The 21,405-nt window shown below is 32.7% G+C and overlaps 1 protein-coding gene across 1 annotated transcript; it reads right to left on the reverse strand.

The window, feature by feature from the left end:
* Window positions 1-3,742: 3,742 nt before the first annotated feature.
* On the reverse strand, window positions 3,743-18,166 carry Smp_150870 (putative leucine-rich repeat-containing protein; the record flags this gene model as incomplete). Its single annotated transcript, XM_018796907.1, has 9 exons — window positions 3,743-4,161; window positions 6,778-6,916; window positions 10,181-10,418; window positions 11,568-11,668; window positions 13,904-14,074; window positions 15,659-16,190; window positions 17,582-17,728; window positions 17,760-17,949; window positions 17,990-18,166. The coding sequence occupies 9 exons, from the start codon at window positions 18,164-18,166 to the stop codon at window positions 4,078-4,080; spliced, it is 1,779 nt and encodes a 592-aa protein (XP_018652002.1). The 3' UTR covers window positions 3,743-4,077.
* Between the last annotated feature and the right edge of the window lie 3,239 nt (window positions 18,167-21,405).

The following is a 21,405-nucleotide window of genomic DNA, read 5'->3' on the forward strand; positions in this document are numbered from 1 at the left end:
ATCAGTTTTGTCTACATGTCTTTAAAAAAAAACAAGAAACAAAATCTACAGTGAAATTGTATTGAACAAGAACACGAGTATGGACAATCGAATGTATTTGGGCATAAATTACAGACTATCTCACTAAATCCTGATAACCATATAGTGAAAAGTTAATTTGCAAAATTACAATCGGTTGTCTCAATCTTGACTATTCCTTCTGTAAATCTCAGTACGTCTTCTCTGATTCCATTGTTCATGCATTTTCGTACAGTTCCTGTTCTTTCCTTATCTACTGAAATACATTCTATGCCTGACCATCACCATATACTACTTATGTGGATATAAGTAGACCACAACACAAAATATTCAATAAAAGTTTATCTTGCTTCAAAGTTTTAATTTATTTTCAAATATTTCAATGTTTTTTTTAATGATCTGTTGCATCTTTTAATACAATGAAAGTCAATCAATTCTTTCTCTTGTTCGATCTATCATTTCAGTGAATATTAAACAAAATGAAATTATGAAATGAAAGCCAAAAAAGAAAAAAAGAAATAGGAGAGAAATAGTTTATTATTCCATATATCTAGTGGAATACACAAGAAAAATATCCTTTTTAAATAGTTGCCTATTGACATTTGTTCACATTTTTCTCTACCATGGTTACAAAAAAATGTATTTTTTTTCTTATCACCCAAAATATAATGAGAATAAAAATCAACTTAACTGAACATCAGAGTGAAGAATAATTTTCTAATAGAACATAGAAAAAGAGAAGAACAAAACTGTCAACTTTTAGACAATAGATTTAATTGAAACTGAAAGAGGAATTAATGAATATTACAAGGAAAAAAAGAAGAAAGATCAATAAACCAGACAAAACATGTCAATGTATTGAGTTTATTTTAATCAATTTACAAGACGTGACACCTTAAGTTAAATAAATTCAATGTAAACATGTAAACCATGGAAGATGGTTAGTGTTTTACGGAAATGTCTGTTTGTACATTATAAAAGTTATCTTCATAAAACATCGATATAATTTTAAGAAATAGTGAAAATTGAAGAGTGACAAAATAGTTAGCATGTTTAACTCTGATCTTTTTGAATGTACAAAGCAATCGAAAAAAATCGAGATATATCATTTTGAGTGCGGCACGGAGCAATTTAACTGGTCTTCGGATTCGTTACACAAATAACCAGAGTATTCTCGACAAGCGATCTGAACTAGGTGTACAGATGGACTCTACCAAGCCGTATGTAATTGCAGTCACAGAAACGTAGCTGACACAGTCTGTAGACATTGATTTTGAAAGTTTCACGTCAGAAAGAGCAGACAGAATCCAGGAGCGTAAAGAAGGAGCAGCTCTATTCATTAGAAATACTATCTCATTAACCGTTGTGGATAACATATTCCTTTAAAAGTGTGAAGTGTGAATTAGATAGTTGTCGCTTGAAATGCAAAGGACAGGTGATATTGATTGATTTGATCTACGACGGTCCAAACTATGAGGTTAATGAGGTCTTGCTAGACAGTTTCAACACTTGATCATTATGTGGTTGATATTTAATCTCGGGGGACTTTAATAAACCTACTGTAGACTGGAAATTCTGACAACTCAGTTGTCAGAAAATTCTTTCAAACAGAAACCTGTTGATGCGGTTATCATATATGTCTTAGTACAACGTGTAAAAGAATCAACTAGGTACTACCTGGACTATGAATCATCCTTATTAGATCTCATATGAACTAATTATGAAAATAACATCAAAAACCTCCACTATATACCACCCCTAGGTAACAGTTCTAGTCTTTGATTTCCATATAGTTGTCAATAGCAAGAACTACATCAAGGGGTCCGAGAAACTCCCCACTGTGGTTCAGTAAAGAGGTTTACACCCTTCTCCGTAAAAGGAGTAGGATGTGGGAGAGACTTAGGTTACTGTGTACTGATGAGGTAAGATCTCAACACTGCAGAGCTCGAAATATTTATGCCTCGATCCTCCGCAAGTCTGAAAGATTGTACGAAACAGATTTGTTTAGGAATCTATAGAACACCCTAAACTCTTATACTTGTACATAAACCAAAGGATTAAGCGAAGAGGAAATATAGGTGGAAACAGCAGTACTGTATCATTAGTGGAGGACGATTGTGGTAAAGCTCAGGTATCCTCAAATCACTTTAGTAATGTATATACCGTAGAGACGCCCTCCCCTTCAGTCCATATGAACACCCTGCCACATGCACACACAAAATGGACACTGTGACCGTTAAAGTACTCGATGCCAGATCAAGATTTACCTAAAGATGTAGCCCACATTGACTTCCACAAGGCCTTTGAGAATGTTCTCCACAACCTGTTGTTATATAAGTTAAGTAATATCGGGATTGGAAGCAATTTATTGATGTGGATAAAGGAATCGCTAGTTGGGCGCTAACAAAGAGAACGGGCGAACTCAAAGTTGTCCAGCTAGGAAACTGTGCTTTGCGGAGTGCCTCAAGGTACAGTCTCCTATCATCATCAGTCTTGTTATATGCTGACGATGTCAAGACATGGAGAGTGATACAAGGTAAAGGTGATAGTTTGGAGCTCCAAAATGACTTGAAGAAACATTCTGGTTGATCTAAAATCTGGCAGTTACCGATAAATGCTTTCAAGTGGATTATGATGCATATTGGTCACCAAGGTACAGATATATGCACGGTGAACAACAGGGAGATACCTGTTGTACAGACACACAATGCCTTAAGATTTATCGTTAACCAAGACTTAAAAACTACCGCACACTACCGTGTAATAGCCATCAGAGGTTTTAAAATCCTGTGGTCAATACGTAGAACCATAAGGCGTGTCGATGTTGAAACTTTTATGACTGTATACAGTATCCGTTCGTCCCAAACTCGGGTACTGGATTAAAGCGGCTAGCCACTGCCTAAAAAGAGACAGTGAGCCATCGGAAAAAGTTCAAAAAATGACGACTAAGCTGATCCCCGAAATAGCTAAGATCCTGTATGATGCTCGACCAGCTAAACTCAAACTATTTTCATTGTCACAATGACGAACCAAAGGAGACTTGATCACAGCTTTAAAGTACTTAGTGATAAACTTTCATCCGATATGCTCTCTTTTTTTGTCTTCTAAAACAGAGAACTTACAAGTACACTCCAAAAAACGTTCACAAGCCTAGAGTAAATTACTTTTCAGCTGTCTATAGACTTTCTTATTGAATCATAAACAAATAGAATTCATTACCTCAACAGGTGATTGACGTTCCATCTGTCTACTCTTTTGAAAGAATGTTGGACCAACTTAGAGGTCAGGATTGCTAGGAGTTACACAGGCTACCTAGACTACTGTCATTTTCAAACTGAAAGTGAAATTTTAATCTATGGATTGAATTTCCAAGATTTGATTATATTGTGACATATCAGGGCGGTTAAAATGTAGTCCACCATATTTACAATTTTATTTAATCTGTCAATTACGACAGCTGAGGTCCTTGTGTCTAATCGTATTAAGTGTCAAATATGAACATTACTACACAGTTTTGATGCCAAATATCTGTCGATTCATTTCTAGTTCTTAGTAAACTCCCAGCTGACAACAAAAACTCAAATCATTTTGTCTTTAAGTTGTTAAATTAACATAAAACGAGCACTTTGTTGATTTATGTAAATCAGTCACCTCTAAAATTCATTCGCAATGTAATCACTTCCTTATCTTTTACTTTCAATAGATACACCACAAGTAAAAATATCACAAAAAGAATATTTTTGTATATTGAAGAATACTTAAGTTTCATTGGTTAAGTAGGATTCATAAAGCATTCAAGTTTATATTCAACGAGTTAACAAATAAGAAGATCAAGCACTAGCTGAATATTTAAAATTTGGAAACAAAAATGATCTATACAGATTTAAACAAAATCATATGAAATGATTCAATAGATTAGACAGGTATTTCTTTTAAAGAAAACTTTAATAGAAAGATTGTTTATTATTTACTAAACTATAATGAATACATGTGTAACATTTAGGGAAAAAAAGGTAATATGTGAAAGGAAAGAAGGATATTTATTGCAATATTAATGTATCACCATAAATCTCGTCGATTTGATCCATGAAAATATCTTAATGTCTCGAGTCTTTGTTGTACACGTCTGTGTAATCGAATAGCCTGAAATCATTATTAAAATAAAATTAAAAAAATAAATCAATTACAGATATTAATAATAAACATTTAATTATGTTGTAATTTCAGTTATTGTCAACATGTATACAGCTTAGAGTTGGTACATAGTAAAACTTAATAAAGTACACCTCTATATGTAATCATCAATTTTAAAATATCTTGTATGTAATTTTTAAGATGAACTGGTAAACATGTGTTAAATTAACATTTCTCCAAAATACTATACAGCTCAGTGTACCAGACTACAATGTGCATGTCAAATTGACCGAATTACAACTAATAAATAAAGCTCCTTATCGAGGATATTAATAATGCAAATACTGTGGTGTGGGTTACTTGTATCCATATAAGTAGTATATGGTGATGGTCAGGCATAGAATGTGCTTTTGCAGAAGATCGATAAGAAAAGAACAGAAACGAAGCGCAATCGGTATGAAAATGCATGAACAATGGAATCAGAGAAGATGGACTGAGATTTACAGAAGGAATGGTCAAGATTGAGACAATTGATTGTTATTTTGCAAATTAACTTTTCACTATATTGTTATCAGATTTTAGTAAGATAGCTTGTAATTTGTGATTAAATGCATGCGATTGTCCCCATTCGTGTTCTTGTTCATTACAATGCTTTATAACGAGACTACAGGTTATTGACTCAATTAGTCAGTGATGAATTTTACCAAAATGCGCCTTGGAATTTCACTATCATTGGACACACTAAAATTAGTTGTCATATATGATTAAATAGATACACATCATGTAATTTTTATACTTCTCTGAAGAGGAATGGCTTACACTGAGTCACGTAACGGCAGAAAAATTACAAATTAAATTTTTCTACTCATTGGAATATTACAAATCTATCGTTTTTATTAAGAGTAATCTATTTGAAATTATCAAGTCAAGCCTTGGTAATAACATCTAAGCTGAAAAATGTCCATCAATTTCATAAAGATCATAATCTTTAGGCATAAATTTACGGCTTTTTGGAAAAAAACTGAATGCGTCTTATTCAAGTATTATTTATAGATCACATATTGTTATATCTAGAGCTTTGGTTCTTGATATGCCGCGTACTATTAGATTACTCGAACGATCGAACCAGCGACGTCACAAGAGAGAAAACAGAAGACTAGTAAGTAGGAATGTATTTCCCAACAGTGACAATTATGGTAAAAAACGTTCAGGTATTTATAGTTTTTTGTAAAAACGAAATCATCATTTCAGTTATCTAATCCGCACACAGGGGGTTACTAACATTGTCCAATAGGAGTGCTACACGTAGTGATTCTGGAATATTCTTCCAAAATCTGATTGACTGGAATATGTTCGGCTCCTTCTAAGCATCTTAAAGCTTCCTCAACTTTACCTGTGAACCGTCCTCACACATATAAAGCTACTTCATTATGAAAACAGTTTGTAATAAGAATTTCATTACTATGACTCTCGTTTCCTTTATGTTTATATATTTTTATGTTTGAATTTTGCCATTTTTCATCTTTGAATTATATCAAATCTAGTTTTTGTTTCAATGTATGACATTCTAAATATTTTAATGCGAATTCATGAATTGTACTTATTTTATAACGACTATTATCTTATTATATCATTGCAGTATTTTTCTTCTCATTTATCAATTATGATGTGTGTGAAACATTTCAACTCATTTGCCATCATGGACAAATTTTAGATCCAATCATCAGTCTAATATGTCAAGAGTGACACTAGTTTAATTGAAAGTTTTTGTATTTTGTCAAATAAGTAATGTAATATTTATAACTTTTAATTCTTTACAGTAATGTTCACAAATTCAAGTTTTTGGGGGAATATTGCATATATATTTTGTGATACTTTTAGTTGTAAGCTTAATTAAATAATCATTGGAACAATAAATACTTTGGAAATGAGTAAATTTGTTATTAGATTTTTGGTAGGTACCCTTTATCTACTTTTTATAGACTCATGGTAAAGTAGTCGACAGTACAATAAAATATTAGTTAGATTACATAGAGTTAGCCTAAAAGTGTAAGAAACTGCTAAATTACATAATCTGATAACGAACTCGACATGTTGGGGGGTCAGTATGGCACCATAGTTTAATCACTATTCCTTTGAAACAATATTTCACAGGATAAATAAACAAAGGAATGAATCTACATTATCGGCAACAATAGCCTAGATGAATCAACTCTTTTATTACTTTTAGATTTCAAGCTTGAAAGTTATCTTATATTTGATATCCATCGAATTTATGATTTCTTTTTAAATTATATTGTCAATGCTTAGATATTTCAGGTACTACCAGTACTAAAACTGTAACTCTTAATCTAACACTTATTGTGATAATTTCATCTAGTCGTGCTAATACAGTGTAGAAACTTGAACAGTAATGTATGATTGTCAGGCTCTACGTTGCTGATAACTGATTGAATTCAAGCTTCACAATAAATTGGAAGAAACAGTAAACGATATTCAGTTGACGTGAATTTATAGTCAGTTTTGTATGAAAGACAAACAAATATGTATAGCATTTGAAAGCTATACGCTAAAGCCCATATATATATATATATATATATATATATATATATATATAAAGCTTACTTCATCCATACTTTTCTTGGCAGTTAACAATTCTGATCTAATAGCATCATGAGTTGGAATAACCGGTAGTTTAAAACGTTCCAGAATTTCTTTTGTATGTTCGTGAACTCGTTTTGTTAAACAAGCATCTCTCGCGAGACTACAAAGCGAACCAAAAAATAAATTAAACGAAATCCTTTTTTAAAGAATTTAGTGATTAAGGGTCTAAAAATCTTTTTTATTCTTATAACGTATGCAAATTAATAATAAGTTAAATGAAATACTTTCTACATAGCAATATAAAAGTGTTGGTACATCAAATCCGAAATTGTCGTCATGACTCCTTGAGAGATTCGAACCATTAGGAGTCTCAAACTACAATAGAAGAAATGTTGAATACTCTATGGCTTTTTATGTTTTCCATTTCATGCTGATCAGCAATGAAAATTGCTCTCAAAATGATCTATTTTGTGTCGATTATTTACTTATCGACCACATAAAAGCTGTTGGTTATTAATCTCACGTAAATCTTGAACAAAAAGCATATGAAAGCGCTTAATAGATTTAAACTCAAGTTTTTTTGTTTCAGTGAAGTTCACACTACGACTAAAAAACTGTCCACTTGACGTTGCAAACAAAAAACAAATAAACGATTTGATGCTACTGCCTAATAATTTAGTAGGTAGACTATTTATGTACAAATTAACTACTGAAAATGGTATTCGTTGAAGAAATTTGCTGTCACCTTTTTTAACTCATTGAAGGAAGTACTATTTCTCTCTCCGTACAAATAAAAGATTATTCTATTCGATGTTTGAAGGCCTTACCATCGATTGCATAAATACAATGGTCTCAGTCGTTGAACATTTCTTCTGTACAACATACATAAACATTTTCTAACTGAAGTTTCATCAAGAATTATTCAGAGACATATAGAAAATCATATTTTCGCAAATATTTATTCTTCTAGACAGTCACATCTTACATTCTTACATTACGCTCATCGTAAAAAGCTTTGAAAATAAAATGGCTGTCATCCACTGTATTATGATATCAAAATGACTAAACTTTTGCAAGTTGATTATGATAACGAAAATACACATGCATTTAGAAAGAGTAAGCAATTAAATTCAGTCAAACTATAAGAAAATAGATTCACCTAATCATTCATTCATATTGCTTAGCAATTTTTAATGAATTTCACAAAATGTCGAAGGGCGGTTAGTGGGGAACTAGATTATAAAAAATAAGAGTCTACTTACTGTCGCTGTAAAAGTGAAAAATGCATTATGTGTATACTACTTAATATCGATTATTGTGTTGAATTTTTATATCATTTTATATTATGTTAAGCTGCCTTGATAATGTCAGCCTTAAAACTTACAGAACAACCTGGTTTTAATAAAATATCTATTCATTATCAGGTTAGGAACCCAAAGTAGATATGAAAATTAAAAATATATGGTTTTCTTGAATTTTTACGTCACTGAAACTAATTGATCGTTAGTATGTGAAGTACTTTAAGAGAAACGTACTTATACACCTTGAAAACAACAGAAAATCGAATCCATTAAATAATCTATGTGGCATAAACATGTCTTAGACGATGGAAAAATTGTTGATGATGAACTTTCCATGTTTTTACTCATTGAAAAACTTATCACCAATTTCTAGTATGGCTTCCTAAGAGCTAGATCTTATATGACCTATCATGTTAATTTCACCAATGTATTCTTTACTAAACGTAGCCTAGATCATATAGTTAGGTTGGACAATTCACATTTTATAGGTTAAGAGATCCTCTGCTTACCTAGCCTAATTCATTTCTCCTTCACTGACATCAAACAGCTAAAATAAACTCCTCGTGGTCGGATCCCGTAGCAGTAACAATCGAGGTAATATAAGATAGTTTCTCAGGTCTTTATGGCTTCTATAAACGATACCTGCAATCCCTTTTCCTTAACTAAGTCTTTTAAGTATGAAGATGGTCTCTAAATAGCATATGAACTAAACAATATACAAAACAATATAGGTCCAATAAGGTAGCCCAGTGATGCTTAAAATGAAACTCGGAAACTGACATTGCTTAATGTGAATGGATTTGTTTAGCTAATACTTCCTTCTTCTTAGATCTCAACAAAAACGGTAAGGTGTTATCTAATTTTCGTAAAACGGGGATTTAAGATTCAAGCATTCTTACAACTTGTCCATCTCGGAATAGGTCTCCAAAACAGACTTTCAATTCTCGAAGACTTCTGGGTTGTATACTTCATAACCTCTATAATAATGATCCTCGCATTCCAATATACAAGTTGTGTGTCTTACGACTGTTAGAATATCGAACTTTTATTCTCAGTACTGTTTGAATAAAGGATAAACTAAGATTGCAATCTATCCAATGGTAATTTACAACCCGCACAATTGGGAATAACTGCGCCTTAAAATATAAATCCTGAAGTATTCGGCGTGATCTTTGGCCCATATAGGAGCAGCGACTTCTAATAAATTTAACCTTTCTTTTAAAAATATTAAATAAACTATCTTTTGCGTCCACTGATACAATCCAGTATGAAAAAGTACTTATTTATGGTCAATCGTAATTCTTATCATTGGTAGAACTGTCTCGTTCGGAATCTCCTCACCAAACGAACTATTTTAGTAGTTTATTTTTGAGATCCTAGAATAACTTGCCACAATTTGTTCACAAAATAAAGTCATAAGCATCATCTGTCTGTATGTGTGTTTACCGATATTCTGAAACAGTCCAAAAAGTGCTTACATCTACCAGTGACATTGTAAGGACTTTAAACGTCTAATCATTTTTATTACCGAGTGTACTTATAAAACTTCTCTTCCTGCAGATATCTTGCATTTAAATTGTACCTTGTTAGTTGGACTAATTTAAATAATATCTATACAAAATAGTAAATCATAAAACAACCTAGCACTTGCATAACCGCAGACCTATCACAGCAACTTATAGTTTGTTATTCTGTGCTCTGTTGTTTGCCTAATTGCAGATGACTACAATTACTGTGTGTTAGCACTGAAATCACTACCTGATATACTATTCATGAATCAAAAGAATGTCCTAGTCCTCTTACTAACAGTGACTTGTTCCCAACCGTTGCCTGAAATTATTATAACTCATAGGATAAATGTCTTCTCAAAACAATTTATGAATTCTATCTTTTCAAACAACTTAACCTTAAATTTCTTTACTTTACATATAAATTTGGTTACTGTATCAACTTGATCATGCTTGTAAATTAATAAACATTCTGTAATTATTTCCAGAATCTAGTTTATTTATTCATTTATTATGATGAATATGTTACTAGTTTTCCAGAAAGTTAAAGTAATTTGAGTAATTTAAAACATTTAGATTTTTGATAAACTTAAGTCACATACATAAATTACATACCTTGCTAATTCCAACTGCAGCACAGTATCTGAATCTAAATTAGCAGGACGTTCTTTTTTAATAGGTTGTTTACGTAAGCTATTCAACTCACTACTATCAATCATCTTTAAATGGTCTTTGTTTACATCAAGTGGTCCACTGATAATTCTTTGATCAGCTTCTGTTAGATATATAAATTGAAATATATGAACATAATGATTAGACAAAACAACAGAAACATTTAAATGGTAAGCGTTATCTACACCAAAAATAAATACTAGACAATATTTAGTATTATGTGATCAGTGATTATTGAAATCATTACGAGAAACAAGTTTTATCAGTTGAATGATAAAATGATAACATCAGTACCTTTTAAACAGTGTTAAAATGCGTTTCCTCGAAAGATATACATCTAACATATTCAAGAAACTTATACAAACTTAGAAGAAACACACGATTTGAAGATATTTTATGTCACATTTCAGTTTTAATATGAAGCAGATTAATGTTATCCAGATGCTTTTGTCACAAAAACTCTGTTTAAAATCGTGGATTGTTAACACTTTGTTTACTCACAAATGACTTTAGTTCTTGAAAGGGGTCTAGTCGAATTATCTGTACACTACTGAAGGATATTCAGAATTGCTCATTATTGAAGTTGCTTTATTTGAAATGCCGAATAAAACAAACTCACCACAATATGTAACAGAGAAATCCAGCGACTGAAAACTAAATGACTAAACAAACATTTACAGTATGGTAAATATTTTCTCATCCCCTTCTTAAAGAGAAAAATGGTCTTAATGTCTTAACTTTCACAAAATAACTATCTGCTACCTCGACAACATTATTCCATCACACAAACTAGACTTTAATATTCTTAGCTTACACCGAAGGCATCATTCTTTTAGATGCAATTTTCACATTTACTCTTTTTAACATTCAAAATGAAGGGATGTACAGTCAGATTTTTCCTAAAACGCTGGTGAATAATAAATATTTAAGAAAAATAATTGTGTTCAAACAGTCATATGAGACTGGCTAACATTGAAATCATTGATATAACCTTGCTTAAAGTCACTCTACTTGATGACTGCATCAAAAATAAGAGATTTAGCCATATGGTCATTTAATCTGAATGCATTTGTATAAAGTTGGCCAGTCCATTTCTATACAACTAAAACACCCAGACATTGAAATTTCACTTATTAAGTATAGAATAAGAAAATGTTTTGGATGAGTACTTTTCAACTACTCATTTAAGTCATATTGTAATCTCAAGCAATATATCAAATCCATATATTATTATAACAAAGTTAAGAAACGTTCATTTACACTAATATTACCAAGTAGTTTACAAAAGCACAATTATTCTCATTATCATAAATTTTGACAATCTAATTACCTTCTTTGATTTCCTGATATGTTTTCTTTAAATATTCATACAGTTTCGTCTTTTGATATAGGGTATAATCATCACGCCAGTCTGAAATACAACTAGCGTTTCTTGAACCAAATGAAAATTAAAAAAATTCATTTTCTAAAATAGAATGCTTTTATCAAGTATAATTTGAAATGTTTAGCATAATAATTTTGATTTATTCATTTAAAAAAAGACTTTATTTGTATTTTTTTATATAACTAAAAACCAAATCAAACTAAACTGCACAGTCCGATGTATCTCTACTGAAATTATTCTAGTTGTTACGAGGATGTCAATGATCATTACGGATTCTTCGACATAAGATAGATGAATCTTTAGTTTTTATAAGGGAATATTATGAATAAAGATACATTGGACTCACACATTATAGATACTGATATTGCAGATGATACAGTAAATTTACTAATACAACCTATATTTCATAAACTTGTAAAGTGAATAATGTAGTTTGAAAATTGAAGATAAGATTAATTGCCAAGCAAATGATTACAGTGGTAAATTTGAAAAAGTGCAACGCCTAATAATCTGTCCATAATAATGATAATCCATTTGTATTGGTTGTTTGAATCTTTTCATTGGTGGTTAGGATTGCAACTGATCAGTCTATGGAATATGTGCATCCAGTAGGGATCGTTTCGATATTGTCGGTAAGTCAGAAGGATTTTAAGCAGAGATGAGTGGTGGCTAGCAGTGGAATCCAGAATGTGTGTCACTTCGTCCCACATGGGGCTCGTCAGCCGGATGTGTCTGCATTACAGAGTTGTTGTTCACTTTGTTACCCGAACTCAGTGCTGATTACCGCAAACATCATCGCATTATCCAGTTAGCTACTGAGTCCGGATATTCGCTGGGTTGTGAAATAGAGTGAAAATCATTTGTTTTGGTTGTTTGAATTTTCCAAATGATGTCTAGGACTCAAGTCTCATCCAACTAACAAGTACTAAATAGTACGAAAAGTGCATTCTGTATTCTACTGCTAGCCATCATTCATCTATGCTGATAGTTATAATAACAATTTCTATTGTATGCCACTGGAAAAAATTGTAAACAAATAACGAGATAAATTCCTTGCCAGTTTTGACGGTCGAAGGACCATGCTGAAACACATGCAATACACACTGTGGTTCAACTTCCTTTCGATATTTTACTGTGATCTTTAACTTCTCATTCTAGTTCATAATATAAATTGCACATCTTTTGCCAACATTTTGAATTTAATTGTGGTGTAGTTTTAATTACATAGTTGACTATGCTACTTCAGTAGTGTTTTGAAAAACATGCCTATCTCGGTTGAGATATTGAAGGTCAACTTTTGACTTTAGAAAATTATTCACGAACGTATCCACCAATTACCTAATGATTATGCACGATACCATTTGCTGTCAAAAAATCACCAGCGACAACTGATCGAATTAAAGGATAATTGTCTTTAGAAAATCAGTTACGGAAAATTTTACAGAATAATGACAACAGTAAACAGTAGAGTTAATTCCAACTGACATTCTTACAGTCCTTTGCTTCAAACACGGTATAAGTATGCACTGGTCGACAAGGCTCAACACCAACGGACCAGCCGAAATGGACGAATAAGAGCCAAAAATTGAACTTCAGTATTGATAAATAAACGTCAATAGTCACAAAACTTCAAACTCGTTAACAAAATCAATACAATTAACCAATGGGGTTTTACGAATTTACATCATTCTTACCATACACTACACATCAATTCAATCACATTAATTTCCATAGGTTCAATGCAAAAATATCGGAATGACGAGTACGCCTATGTTATCATACTAGGAAAATTTTTATCCATTACAAAATATCCCTTACATTTATGTAAATATACATAGTTATAAAGTATATACTTGACAGCTTGATTTTTCAAGGTCTCTTTCTTGAGGAAATATATGTCCTTCACTCTTTGTTAACATAACTATACTTAATAGATTCAGAGCTATTTTATGCTTCAATTAAATAAAATATATTAGGTATGCCTTCGAAAATTTATTTCTGTCATTATGATTGACTTCAAAATAACGATTTCAAGATGTTTGATAATCTTTGATCGAAAAAAAAGAACAGCTCTTGAGTTCTATTGCGATAAATTGTTATACATAAAAATTTTTTAAAGACACTGATTGGTTGCTTCTACAAGCAATGGTTTTTTCTACCATAGTCTCATGTTGACAAACAGTTACTCTAAGCATAATGAAAAAAAAATTATTTAACTGAAAAATCATTATGGACATCTTTTTCCACCTACACTGTACATTTTTATTGTGACAATAACCTACTTCATGCGCTGTATTTGTGATGCCCGCTTTAACATTAACTCTTTACGAGCTTTTCTTTTTTGTTCTCGTTTATAAATTAAACGTATTTTTTCTAAGGTCGGTTGTGGTGGATCTTCCAACAAAAACGCTCTATGCCGACTAGTCTGACTAGGTAGTTTACATAACAACGAACTGAAAAACAAAATTAAAACAAGACAAATGTCAACATAGTTAGAATCGGTGATAATATTAGTATTAAATTCAAAGAATCAAGATCTTATTTAGTACAGATCACGTTTCACGGTACACAAAACGCGGGAAAAGAATAGTGAAATAATTAAAAAAGTGGGGGAAACAGTCATGTATATAAAATAAAAATTATAGAATATCCAAATCCCAAGATAAATTTATTGAGTTTTTTCCTATAGAATTTATCGTATTTACAGCCAAATGAACTTTTTTACAACTTATTGTAGTTGAAAACGATAAACTTGTTGTTTGGATAGTGAATTGAGACCGATATATATATATATAATCTTAATCAAGTTATCTGTTTGGACTTGAAAAATGAACATCACTTAGGCCTCTTAAGATACCTTGAATTGAAAACCCATTATCAGCTTCTGAAACCATATTAAAAAATTAAAAGCTATTCAAAGGGAACTACTTAGGGTGACATTTGCAAACGCGAGTGATTGATAAATTTAAATACAGTAGTTTATTTGGATTGATTGACTATTGTGTGCAAACCAATATAATATTTTTCGGCCCCTAACGTCTTGACAACAAAACGCAAAGCACATAATGTTAGGTTTCTTAACCTGATGGCATTACTGCGGCTTAGTCAATAGAATTCAATTGCTGCTTAGGACCAGAAAAACCAGACATTAATTAAAACCTAGCGGTCAATCAATGTAAATATCTCATTCCAACAGAATATCAGTTGTCATCTAAACAGGTGAGCGGTAACCATTATACTGTGACATCAGGTAAGGTTGGTTTAAATCCAAGATAGAAACCAGCTCACTTGAGATTGAAGGTACATCTTATCAAAAAGTGTCAACTAGCAAGAGACTTCTTCAAATGATTTCCTGCATATTACATCCAACCACTTAAAATAATTAACAGTTTGTAGCACAGTAGAATGGCTTCGGTAGAACTGAGTTCTCAAAGTTGGTTGGTTTATTCATGAACCGTATACTGTCTTTCTGGACAATATTAACAATAAAAACCTCAGATAAAATTCAGCTATTATGAACAACAATACGGTCAATAATCACGTCAACTGAAAGGATAACCGAAACAAATGTGCAGACAATGATAGGAAATGAGTCAACAATAACCGAATAAATTTAAAGCTGACAGGATAAACTGTTATGAATGTGTATAAGAATTCAAGTAGCTTACTTCATTCAGAAGCTTGTACTAAGCACGTTGTCTAAGAATGCAGTAAGAGTTTAAGGAGAAAACCATTCAGCTCAGAAAGCACAACTTCACTTAAAAAACGCTGTTTTATTCCTTTTTTGACAGAAATTAATTTTCGTCATAAATTAGTTGGTTTATCGAAGATTGAAAAATTGTTTCTGAAATCTATTCATTTATTAAGGTCGAACTTCATAGCATTGCAAAACGTTAACCTATTGTTATTCGTAGAAACCCCACAGTCATAATTCTAGTTAATAAGACTTTCAGTACTCAAGTCACACTGTTTTCGTTAGTTCATGGTTGACTTATTATAATAATATACCTAATCACTGATTAAAAAATTAAACTCACTTATCTGACTTGGATGTGTAATGTTTAGACTTTAAATAATCTCTTTGGATCCTTTTGTAAAACTTTGATTTGCTGGAAACCCGTGAGCAGGATGAGCCATTAATTTTTTGTCCATGGTACTGAACCGAATCATCATCTGCATTTATTATACTTCCCAAGACGCTTAATAATTTTGACTGGCCATTAACCTGATCAAATGTTTTTACCTTCTTTGATTCATCTGAATCGTCATTAGTGTTTTCATTTTGTAAAATACCAGAAAATGACGCATCAGCAGAATAGGATCGTTCAAGCCTAGGACAATTCAGATCACTGTGATTTAGATCCATGGAATTATGCATGCCTCTTACAGAGTGAAGCGGTTGTCTATCCTTGAGGTTTACACTATTCAGAGAATTTATTAAATCAGTAAATTCAGTGTTATCATGGTTGATACCGTCCATAACAAGTTGTTTTGTTTTTAAAACGTTGATATTGTTGTTGTTTTCCGGCATCTCAGTACTCTTTGTATTATATTCAGATGAACTGGAGCCTAAAAGGTAAATCGCAAATCGGCAGAAAAATAACCATGTTAGGATGAACGGAGAGGAAGTCTGTGAAATATTATTGCTGTAGCCTATGATTTTAGGTGCTTAAAAACCGAAAAAGAAACATCACTGACGCTGAACAATTAAACTCAGTCCGATAATTACAACGCATAGCCAAGTTTTTCTGAAAAATGTCTAAGTTTTTGCACTTCACTAAAGTTTGCTATGCATATTTACATTGGTGCCATGAAGTACTTCCCATGCAAATCTATATATCAATATCTTAAAAAGTTAACCCAAAGACTGTGAGGCAGATAGGCTTACAGATGTAAAATTTGATAACAGTGTTTCATATAAACAGGAAAATATTATGACTGTTAACTGGCTTGTACATAGGGTTCATTCCACTTATTTAAAATGCTAGGGATAGAAAATACATCGTAGGAATCTGTGAAAACAAAAAACCATGGCAATATGATATAGGAGAGAATCCAATATAAGGAGCAACTATTAAAAATTGAGATATATCATAAAAGTTAAGCATACCATCCTTAACTGTGTTAGTTGAATCAATATTTGTGAAAACATCGAAAGAAACGAACACCACATAAATAGTTGTAAAGTTTTATGGGACGAAGATCAAAAATATAAGACAAAAGTCGTAGCTCAGAAAAACATAAACCAGTTCTATTTTTGAAAATAGAAACAGATCAGTGTAAAAACCGTGATTGCGTTCAATAATGAAATAGACCTAACACGATAAATCTCTCAAACTAACACCAAACACAATGCATCAGATTTTTCCGTTACTCGACTAGTTTTCTACAAAAAGCAACTTACTGTTAATACCAATGACAGAAAATCTGTGACAAAAATTTGTATGAAAGTGATATTCATAATTATATGGTTTTCTCAAGTAAATTAAGACACATTTGTCAGTTGTTTCTAAAAATAATCTGTCTGTCGAGAGGTCTAAAAATCTAACACACGAGTTAAGTCTGTTTCAAAAATATATAGTGCCATAATTTGTCCAATGGACTATTTAAATATTCCTATTTTAAGGACGATTAGTAGTTTAGATCACCAAACTTTCGTTCCAAACCTACCTTAGGATGACATGGGTGATGGTGTTCATATCATCCGAACGTCAATGTGGATTTATTAAATGATTTTATAACAAAAGCACGTGAATAATTCAGGACATCTGTATTCTATTGTTGTTCCTTAAGACTAACGGTCCGTATAGAACACCCTATATTCTCGAATATTTCATCGCAATATAAAGTCCACCTCATGGTAAACGCGACGAGGTGTTTAAAAAAGTAGTATGACGATATCATGTATCCGTATACCTTGCAGCATCAAGTAAGTTTAATATTAGAGAACGAAAGCTTACCTTCGTTAGTTTCTGTATTCATCAAGCCTAAGTAATGATCAAGCAGAAACTTCAAAATTTGTTTCGTCCCTCTTCTCAATACTTCAGTAGGGGGAAATTCAATTGGATTGTTTCTGTGATGTAGATTAGACAACTTTTTTAACAGACCTAAAAGATTTGCCACAATGTTACTATTTACCAAGTTCAAGAGGAAGCCTTTTGATCTTGTTATTGTCTATAAGTAATGTCTGAAGTTCTTCTAGGCGTTTGATTTCAGGTGGGATACTTGTTAAGCTATTGTCACGCAAATCTAGCCAACGAAGTTGACTGAGAGCCGTCAATATGTTGGGTGATATAGCTTTAAGACTGTTATTCGAAAAATACAACTTCTACATATTGTTTTTCTAGCTTTTATGAATCATTACCAACCTGTAGATTTGGTAGGTCTGAAATTCTATCAGGAATTTCTTTTAGGTTACGGTTCTTGAGATCAAGAGAACAAGAACGTGCGATAACTGCGTCCGATATAGTTCCAGCAACAAAAGACTCCTCTTCTGTCTCTCCACATTCATACTTTTCATCTGATTGTAAAACCTCTATATCCATTTATTTAAAAACATAAGAGGACGTTTAAGAATCTGCATAATTGGGGACCATAGAGTACAAAATGAGTAGCTGACTTAAACAAAACAACGCTCGTTTTCATCTTCTGTTCTACTATGATATAATTTGTATACAGTTATCTCCATCGTTTAAAGGTACTGTAGTTCGTATGCTTCGATAAAGTCTTAAAAACGTGTTCGTGAATATATTCAAAGATTCAGATTTATACTTATAATTTGAGAACGGGGAGCAGGAAGACTGCTTTTCGTTTCCTCCTGACCGTCTCTTCGCGTTTAACCTCCTCTTCATTGTCCTGATGAAAGGCTTAGACGCCAATTCTTTTGACAGCAAGTTTTATGGGTTGGTTACTCTAATAGTGGACCTGTATGCCATAAACATTCTGTGTTGTGCGGATATATTTTCGAAGCTTATAGCATTGCCGGCTGAAGGTAGATCGCATAGAACTGTGAAGAGCCAATTCGTTTACTTGAGACAGATCTATATACTTGGTAATTATATAAATATGAAAACCGACCTACAGTAAATGTTTGGTGCAACCACTTACTCCTGCAAAGGATGTGAGATGATGTGTTTACTGAAGACCAGTGTTTGCCTTTTAAGTAGTCACATGATAGCTTTTCTCTAGAACTGATGCTTATGTGTCGAAAGGTGATTAAGACCTCTTGTCATAACAACATTTAGACCTAGTTATTTGACCTGACAACCATGAACTTGGTTTAAAAGGACATTTAGCTATTTATTCTTACTTTAACGTCAGATATATAATGAGTCTTGTGCAAGTAACTTCGTTACTGAGGGCATTCACATCCTATATAAACCCATGTTCGACTGGTGTTTCGATGAATATTTTGCATACATGCAATACATACGAAATGAGTTTCTGATATCACGAAGATAACAGAGATTCAGCTACAAAGAATGAACAGTTTTGATTTCGCTCGTTTGCATTAGCGAAGCACATTAGCACAAGCCGATGGTTTGGCCACCGAAGAAATAGTGTGATCAGACACATGATTTGTAAACTGGTTTACTTCCTGCATGTGAATGTCATTGGGAAATAGATCAGTTCGTATGTAGCGATGGATCGTATGCTATTCTAACCTCCAGATGCACTTTAAGAAAGAGTATAGTCTAAATCCTGTCAAGATATTAAAAGTCGTCCATAAAATACTCACGTTGCAACCTAGGAGATTTCAGAGTTATAAACCTGAAAAAGAAACAGAAAATTTTGTGTTTGTTAGCTGTGCAGAAGAATGTTCTGAGGCTAATTTGAACGATTTAACTTGTCATGTGTTTGATAATACACACTGCAATGTATATACGTCAATGTTGTTTCGAGTGCTGCTGGCCACAGCAGCTGGTCCTCGAGAAAATTATATGCGAGTTACCCATGGGTTTTATCCGGCCCATCGTGATTTGAGTGGTGACCTGTATCAAAAGCACACTGTGTTTCACTTACCTTTTTTTCAAAATTTGCTGTGTGACTGATAGCTGACCGATTTATTGATGTCTGTTATGGGATTGTCTCTGAAGCTGCCGAGACCCATCGTTCTTCTAATGGTGACTGACTAGCTAATATGCAAAGACTTTGGTGAAAAAACAGGTTGAAGCTACCGGAATGCATTTAAGGGAGAGCAAGTATCTTAAGACCTAGAAAACAAAGAACATCCATCCTGAAATCAACGAAGCGACACCTAATACTAGCTGTACTAATATATTTCTGATACGGAGTACACGAAATTTTTACAGGCATGTTCCATATGGATTTACAGACACTCTCCAGATAGGGTTATAAAATATGTGACAAAATATTCGAGCAGATATATTAACTAGTTAATCAATAGGTTTGTGTGTCGGAACTGAGCTTTGAATTGACGGTTGTTATTATCTGTTCAAAGATGTTGCCTCGTACAGACTGTAAACTTGACGAAAGAAAATCTGGTACAATTTTCACAATTGTGGGTTACTATTTTTGTGCTAAAAAAGGATAGATAACAAATGGTTAGGAAAAGCTAATTGTTAGCAGTGGAGCAAATCAAGTTTTGTTTGACTGTTAGGTAGAACTGAAACTAATTAGTGACCTCAAAATTAAACTGTCACAAAAGAAACCACAGATTGACTATAACAACTAAATGAAGGTGTGCGAAATTATAACAGTGAAACAGGCGTCAACTGATGGACGAGAGGATGAAGAGCAAAGTGAAATAAGTGTCTACTAACTTCGGAAACTAACAAAAATGTAAGGCGTTTAATTGCCAAGGTAAATTTATCATCATGGCTAATTTCTATATATTGCTCTTCTTCGTTGTTGATACCGGATACCAACCGTTCAATATGCACATAAGCGTTTTGGATTTCTTGTAATAGGTCGACTTGGTAGAATAATAAAACCAACAGACGGCAGAAAAATGAATCTAGGAACGTCAAACATGGGAGAACAACATTCACATTATCAAGTGGTTGCCTAATCACGAGTCACAAAATACTCGATACAACTGAGTTACTGACATGAGTTTCGTGAAATTTGTGGGTATTTAGGCAAAATTAAGACACAACCCACAATGTTTTTGAGCATTTCTTCGATTCCAACTAGCACCTACTGACAAGGAAGATATCATTTGCTGTTTAGTCTCTCTTCAAAGTAGCAAGTTTCGTTTGAGCGAATGAAGTTATGGTACACGGAAGTAGGTGCAGATGAAGATCATGATGAGGTCAATGAAGCAGGTTTCCACTTCTTCGAAGCCTCTCGAGAAAACCAAAAATTCATAATACTGTCATTGAAAGAACGCTATTTTCATGTGCATCTGTGTCACTTTTGGTGGAGAATAATAATATCATCAACAAACCGCATATAGATAAAAGAAATATACAATGCGGTTATACATCTTATATTACGAATTAGCTTAAAAACGTTTCCTACTAAGCCGCTCTCGCTTCGCGTTTAAATGAGTGATTTACATTGGCAATTTAATATCCCTTCTCAGTGTTGCTCGGCTTTTCTAAAACACAAACAAATACTATGGATTTACTAAGCTTTTTATACTTGAGTTACAGTGAAAGCCCATTTTTCATGAAAGACCGTCATGATACTGTAACATTGTGAAAAAGGTGCTGAAGAAGGAGCAATGTCAAATGAAAAAAATGACAACATTTTTGGATCGACAGCAGTCACACAGAATTTGGGTGGGATAACAATTCCATTTCGTTCTTTCTAGAGAATC

The sequence above is a fragment of the Schistosoma mansoni genome, chromosome 4, assembly GCF_000237925.1.
Source record: "Schistosoma mansoni strain Puerto Rico chromosome 4, complete genome".
NCBI lineage: Eukaryota > Metazoa > Platyhelminthes > Trematoda > Strigeidida > Schistosomatidae > Schistosoma > Schistosoma mansoni.